Source organism: Lactuca saligna, chromosome 1, assembly GCF_052625555.1.
Source record: "Lactuca saligna cultivar CGN05327 chromosome 1, ASM5262555v1, whole genome shotgun sequence".
Lineage (NCBI taxonomy): Eukaryota > Viridiplantae > Streptophyta > Magnoliopsida > Asterales > Asteraceae > Lactuca > Lactuca saligna.
In genome coordinates this window covers 109,698,645-109,706,308 of record NC_136417.1, presented here as the reverse complement: position 1 = coordinate 109,706,308, position 7,664 = coordinate 109,698,645, and the positions used below count along the sequence as shown (strand labels likewise).

The 7,664-nt window shown below is 34.0% G+C and overlaps 1 protein-coding gene across 1 annotated transcript; it reads right to left on the bottom strand.

Annotated features, from left to right (window-relative positions):
* Positions 1-267: 267 nt before the first annotated feature.
* Positions 268-7,176, bottom strand: LOC145043461 (disease resistance protein RUN1-like). Its single transcript, XM_078992126.1, has 7 exons — positions 7,027-7,176; positions 5,793-6,545; positions 3,903-5,031; positions 3,108-3,431; positions 2,131-3,027; positions 1,444-2,053; positions 268-653 (listed from the first exon to the last, which is right to left on the bottom strand). Exons 2-7 carry the CDS (start codon positions 6,323-6,325, stop codon positions 502-504), a joined length of 3,645 nt encoding a protein of 1,214 aa, XP_078848252.1. The 5' UTR covers positions 6,326-6,545; positions 7,027-7,176; the 3' UTR covers positions 268-501.
* Positions 7,177-7,664: the final 488 nt, after the last annotated feature.

The following is a 7,664-nucleotide window of genomic DNA, read 5'->3' as shown; positions in this document are numbered from 1 at the left end:
TTCCAAAAAACCTTTAACCGTATATATTACAAATGATCTTGAAAAAAGTAACAATTATCTACAACTATTTTGTTTTGCGTTCTCTAGATTTGATCATTGTAGGATTCATAATAAATATGGAAGTTGAAAGCAATGTTTTGATGGCCGAAGATCGAAATTTAATGAGGATTTTTGGTAGTTGCATATTAGATGCTTAATTCCCTATTAGAGTTAAGTTAAGGTTTAGATTTAAAAGTATCTTCGGCCTAAAACATAAATACACATAGCTAATTAAAAATCTACATGCATTAAGCTAAATTTAATTACTTATATTCATCAGATCACAAAAACTACCCACACCGTGTAACATGGGTTAGAACTTTATCGATGAGTTTTTTGGTTTTTGGCAGTCTTGAGCTGTTCAGCATCTTCCCTAGCCAGATACCTTCTCGTCATTTATCAACACCTGTGTAGATTGTATGAGATAAACTTGATGATTGGATGGATTGTGCAAGCTTTCTTCTACAGAATGTTGCCTTGAGAAGTAAGCTTTTCTAATGTTCGACTCGGTTTGGGCTCTTGACTTTTCTGTGACTGGTCCCACGTTTTGATTTGGCCATTTCCAAGTATGTCAGACTTCCTTTGGGATAAAGCTCTGAAACTCACTTCTTCTTCTGATGAAAACAGATAAAAAGTAATATGTTAATTATCATTTACCTACATCTACTTGACAGAATAACTGTAGCCAGGCTTCTTAATGAGTGGGGTTTTGATCTAAATCTAATCCAATATATTTATTTGATTCAACATTTAAAAAAATCGCGACCAACAAACAGGGGCCAAGCCAGGATTTTGGAATAATAGGGACTCACATTGTAATAACATAAATATATTTCAAATCTAGATAACATAATAGTGTGTAAATTGGAAAGAGAATTTGTTAAAGAAAAATTCGTATAAATAGAAGTTACATTGATCTTTTTAAGAATCGATCTTGAAAAGTTGTTAAATGACCACAACATAGAGGGGTCTGTTGGGTGGACCCATTCAAAACTTAAGATTTATAACTCTTTTTTTTTATAAAAATATTCTCGTATATTAAAGGTCAAGAAAAGCAAATATAAACAGGTTGATTTGGGTTATGATCCAGCTATTTAAGATAAATAAGTCATGATCCATCAATTTAAAGAAGTTGGGTCAAGATAGTTAATGGGTCATATCATTATGTACCTACTTCTAGCATATTACATATAAAAAATGGCGGTGTAGGAGTTTGTTGTTTTAACAGATTATGAAAGTTGTTAAGTAAGGAGACAAGTCTTTCTCCTTCACAAAGTCCAAGTATAATATTAGTGGTTGGTTGTGTGATCTCCACTATGTTATTGGCACACAAATGCATGATAAAGACCAATACTGTGATGCATAAGACACACCAATATAATCTTTGATGAAAATGAGATTTACCTTTATAGCTAGCATCCTCTCCAACGAATTGACGATATAAAGAAGAAACAACAAGATCAGGTGACATAAATCGCATGTTGTTTAATATGTATTCTCCTGTTGTTGTTTGAAATCCAATGAGATCTCCACCAATTATATGATTCCATGACTTATAATAACTCAACACATCTTCTTCTTCTTCTTCATTTGTGTCTCCATCACTAAATACAAAACTAACCCCACACTCCTTTGTAACTTGATTAGCAATACAATAATGTTTCTGGCTCACGGTAATAGTAACATGATCACCACCTTCCATCTCATTCATCCCAAACATCCAATGGCTTAAAAATATCACACAATCTCCACTTACATCCACTTTGTAAACATAATTAGTGTATATCCAGGTGAGATTCTTTGTTATATTCCTAATTATGATGATTGGAAAATAAAACGAGTTGTCTTCTCGAAATTGCAACGTACAATCATTGAAGAAATTCAATCCTCTGAATCTGTCCGGAGATGATGGGATGGAAAATGATATTGATGGACCCATGCTTCGATCTGTAATCCAATTTGGCATCTCTTGGCCTCCATAAATTGTGCTGAATATTCCAAATTCATAATACATCTGCCAAATACAACCACCTTTATTAATTATGTATACATACATATTCATACAAAAACATATATTTAACTAGACCAAACCTGGATTTCAGATTCCTCTGATCCCAAGAGCCTTTTGCTAAGTAAGTCTAGCTTATTCCAACCCAAACTACGCATGACATTTTCCTCAACACCTGCCATTGGTTGGATTTTGACCATGCCTTCAAATTCAAACGACGAAGGTGCATTTATCTTCCAATCTATGGAGAAATGGATTGGGGACATTTCTGGATCAAATGAAACTTTAAGTGGCAAAGGGTTGTTAGAATCAAAATAAAGGTCCAAATATGTTAGTGTATGTGGAGGGTGCTCGACTGATGTTAGCTTTTTACAGTCTCTCATACTAAGTATCTTAAGCCTAGGAAGGCTTCTCACACATTTGGGCAGGGAAACGATAGGATTGTCATCTAAACATAATTCCTTCAACATGGATAGGCAACTGAAGTCCATAGGAAAGGATTCGGTGGACAAGTTATTATTCTCAAATGACAACTTTACTAAAGACTTTGGTAAAGAAAGCGAAAAGAGCTTCGAATCACTTGGTATGGCCTTTATAATGGCTGATGAAGAGGTTTTTGTGTTTATGCCATTGTTGTTTGCTTTGAGCAAGGCTGATGAATTCATACCCCTAGTCTTTATTCGAGATTCACCAAGATGACAACCGTTTAGCAATAGTGTTTTAACTTTCTTTAACATGCCTAAGCTTCTTGGTAGTTTTTCAAGCTTGATGCAATAGCTTAAATCAACGAAGACAAGTTCAAAACATTGGTCAATTGATTCACAAACCTCAAGCAAACCAATGCAGTTTCTAACTATTAATCTCTCAAGTGCAGGGAGTTCATCGAAGCCACCCACACTACAAAGTTGTTCACAGAAACTTAAATTAAGAATCTTCAATGACCCAAGCAACCTTTTATATTTTGAGCATGATCCAATCAACTAATCAAACGGAGATAAGTTAGAATAGTAGTGAATTTCATCAACTTAACATAGAAGAATAACAAATGGAAATAAGCTACCTTTTGCCTCTTATGAAGTCGTTGTGGATTATTATAATAAATGCCAAATGATTCAATATTGCTATATGACATGTCAAGAGCAACCAGGTTCTCCACTGGTAAGTCTGAAGGTATGGACTTTAAAGGGAACCCATGCATACAAAGCCATCTTAATTCTTCTGGAAAGTTCTCGTAAGACCCATTAATCTGCACATAATTGAGTTGCAGTAGCATCAGACTATCCATGTCACTCAATGCATCCGTTTTCAGCTCAAATGATGCACACAACTTCTCTTTCTCAAGCCTTTGCATGTCTAGGGCAAGGCCTAGAAGATTTCTTGTACTCTAAAAAGAAACCAAATTCCAAAAAAAGTTAAAATAATTAAATAGAGATAAGACAAAATACTTTAACGTGCATAGTACTACCGGATAGATGCAAGACCTACTAATGCACTATCATCTAATTTGTGTATTACAAACATCCTACTCCCATTTCATTGTATTACAACATTGTACTTTCAAAAAAATTCTCGTTATGACATTTTACTTTGAAGAGTCTACCCAAGTATAGCATCACACTCTCAATTCCTTTCTTATTAGTAATTTGGATATTATACTTCAAAAAATCTACCCAAATATAGCAATGAAAATTGCTTCATATTAGGATGACATTGTTATAATTGAGTATATTTTTCAAAGTACAATGTTGTAATTGGAAGAAATGAAAAAAGAATTTTGTCATAAACAAACCAACGGAAGTACAATGCTATTTCTTGCATTTAATACTACTACTAACAAGTATACATGGCTACTTACCTTTTTTTCTTCCAACACTTTGAATATGTCCTCATGACACCATAATCGACTTCGCTTCCATGGCTTCTCTGGTGATTCTTCACATACTATGAATCTTCCTATATCTTGAACCAACTGATGCATCATCAACTCGTTATCCCATCCAATACTAAGAAGGCATCTGTCGATTAGATTCGTGAAACCGGTTCTTGTTTCCAAACCACATGCCTGTAATATTGTTTCAGTAACATCTCTATCCACTCCAACAAAAAAACAGGCAATATGCTTAAACATATCCTTGTTATGTTTGGATGGCAAAGAGTCAAAGCTCATTCTCAAGACATTATTTATAGGGGAATCATTTTCTTTCTTTAGCCTGTCTATGTACCATTCCCAATAAGGTACATCTCGATTGTGTAGAGACCTACCCAAAACTTTAAGAGCCATTGGATGTCCTTCACAATAGTTCACAAGGTTTTCTGACACCTCTTCATAACCTTCCTTGGGATTGTTCGACATGAATGCATGAAAACACAAAAGTTTTTGGGATTCAATCTTATATAAGCCTTTAAGCACGTGCTTTGTATGCTTGGGTTTAACGTTCGTTTTGAATAATGCACAACTCTCTGTCAACCATGTATCCTTTGTTGTTATTATAACTTTGCTTCCTGGATGAAAGCCTTTACTACCAAGTAATGCATCCAACTGGTCTAGACTATCAATATCATCAAGAACTAGAAACACCTTTTTACGAGCTACTAAATTCTCTATCTTTGAGGTGTAAATGGATACATCATGAAATTTCATCGAACTTGTTTTTGAAATGTCATCACAAAGTTGTTTTTGTAAATCAAGCAACCCACTAAATTTTCCACGACATCTCCTACCAATATCTTCAATATAGCTGCTTGTATGGAATTCATGACAATGTAACCCATATATATACTTGGCTAAAGATGTCTTCCCAATACCACCAATACCTAAAATAGTGAGTATGTTTGTTGTATGTGAGGATGCATCCTTCAACCATGAAGTGACAAATTCAATGGAATAAACCATCCCCATAAGTTGTGGGAGAGGACTCCTTGAGGATATGCGTAACCTTCGGTGGATGTCCTTAACAATTTCGTCAATAAACTCCATCTCATGCCTGATTGATTTGAATAAGAATAACAAATTAAATACAATCTAGAAAAACTAACATAGCAAATTAGATATTAAATTTATCCCCAAATCCAAACCAAATTACATCAAATTATATCATATTGAGCTATTCTACTTAATTTGCTAGGCCATAATTTTTATCTATAATAAGACCATAACCACCAATGTAATACAAGATTTCATTAATGGGCCACCAAATTTCATATGTTTCCGTAAGACCATCAAACTTAAATATCAACGTCGTGTGGTTTTGAACGAATCTAAACAAAATGTCACATAACAACTATAGGTTAAACATTACTACTTACAAGCCAGAGAAATTATGTAGCATAACAAAATATGATATGATTTGAAGGAAGAATGATATAAAAATGTGTAGTCGCATTGTAAGGGACTAACTGTTTTCGTTTTTACAGATGGCATATAAAATTCATTAAAATGGTATAATCCAGATGAAGTATTTTTATTATAAAATAATATGTGTGCATAGCAAATATGTCAAAAATTGCAGGATGGTTAACCTACCAATATGAAGAACATCATGAGATCAAATAATTGCAAAACCTAGATTCAGTCGCAAGCATTTCTTTATCCACTTTAGATACATCAAAAAATATGCCTATTTGGTGATTATGAAGAAACTCATTAAAACTCATAAGGAGAACATGATTTTGACTTTTCATGCACTAATTAATAAAGAACTGAAGGAGTGTAGAAATATGGATAACAGGATAAGATAGTACTTACCTTCCATTTATATCCTTCCCTTTTAAACCAGCAACTTCTACAAGCGCTCTATTCCATTTTTCCATCTTTTGAGCCAATTTACTTCTTTTATTTGCATCTGTCTCTGCCTCCATCCTCTGTCTATGTTTAGCCATTGCATCTCCAAAGCTACTTTTTTGCTTCCTGGCATGGGTGGGCTCCACATGATAAAAGACGGGGACTACAACATGATTGGATTTCATTCGTTGCTCAAGGATCAACACCAATTCATCAAGGCACCTGGTGGAAGTAGCATAACTTTTAGACAACATGATAATAGAAGCCCTAGATACTTTAATAGCACTCTCCAATTCCGGTTTCAGATCTTCCCCTATTTCAATCTCTTCATCATCCAAGAAGGTAGTGATTTTGGCATCCATGAGTGCCTTATAAAGGTAAGTGGTAAAATGACGATTATCAACACCTCTGAAACTTAAAAATACGTCATATCTATGACCTTTATGAGTTGATGAAGAAGATGAAGATCCTTCTGAATGTTCTGAGAGAACAACCATTATGAGTTATGAGACAATGATCTCCTTATATATTGGTGGTGTATTAATTCCAATAAGCTCTGAAACTCAGTTTTCTCTGGACATCATTGATTATGAATGTTGGTTTCACAATTTATCCCTTTTGTGTCTCTTAATTAGATAGAAAATAATGTGTTCTGAAGCTTTTAAATCCCTCCCTTTCCGCACTTGTGCCTCAAACTCAAGATCCCATACATAATGTCTGTACATAAAATCCATATTATTAACACCATACACAACTTAACTCTCTTTAAACAGTATAACCTCAACAATAATACAAAAACATGTGAATTAGAATGCTTCAAAAACAGACGACATATATGCAGATAATTATTGATATAGAATCACCATAACAACTACAAGATCAACTGTTACATCTCATGAAAGGGAACTCCAAACATATACTAGATGTGAATAAACAATAAAAAGATCCAAACAAAAGACTGAATTAATGAATTGGAAACTATAAAGAAATAGAGGAAGTATATTTCATAATTGAAATATAAAACTAAACACACGTAATTCAAATAATCGATATTTCAATCTGGTAATAATAGATTTTTTCTAAAAAAAACCCTGATGATTATAATGTGATTTATGATTGATGATGAAATTGGTCAACAATCAGTCAAACTAGCTAGAAAGAATGTGCTTTCATATTTATCTGAGGAAAAAAAAGAGACCTGAAGTGAAGAGGAAAGAGGAAGAACCAACGGCGACTAAAAGAGGAGAAAGATGAGCGAAAACAACAGAACGAACGACGATCACTGTAAATCTTCAGTGAAACTGCCAGTCAACGATTGAGTGAGACGACGACCCGAGTCACGAAGAGAGAGGAGAGAGGGTCGAGTCTTTTTTTTTTTTTAATCAACCCATTATAAATTTTTTAATAAGTTACAAACTTGGTCCTTATGCTTTATTTAAAATCCCAGGTTTTTATCCAAGTTTCAATTTTGTTTAATAACCTCAAAACATGCTCTTAGTCCCATATTCCATAGTGGATAGTCTCCTTATTGTGCCCTTGGACAGAACCTAAAAAAATATAAATCAAATCTACTCCACTTTTGGATAAGAGGACACCAACCTTTAATTCGATGATAATTTCGTCCAATACCGAGTAGGTTTTTAGCCAAGTGACCCATATTATCCACAATTTCAATCCCATGAATCCTATATAATCGATCTTGTTCATGATTAGTTTCAACAAAAGAAATTATCACCGATGACATCTTTGAATATCAGTAAAATCTTGATCTGTTTTTCTCCTAGATGAAGAAATACTGAGGGGGACATAATAAAGGTGGTCATGAGAGTGGACCAA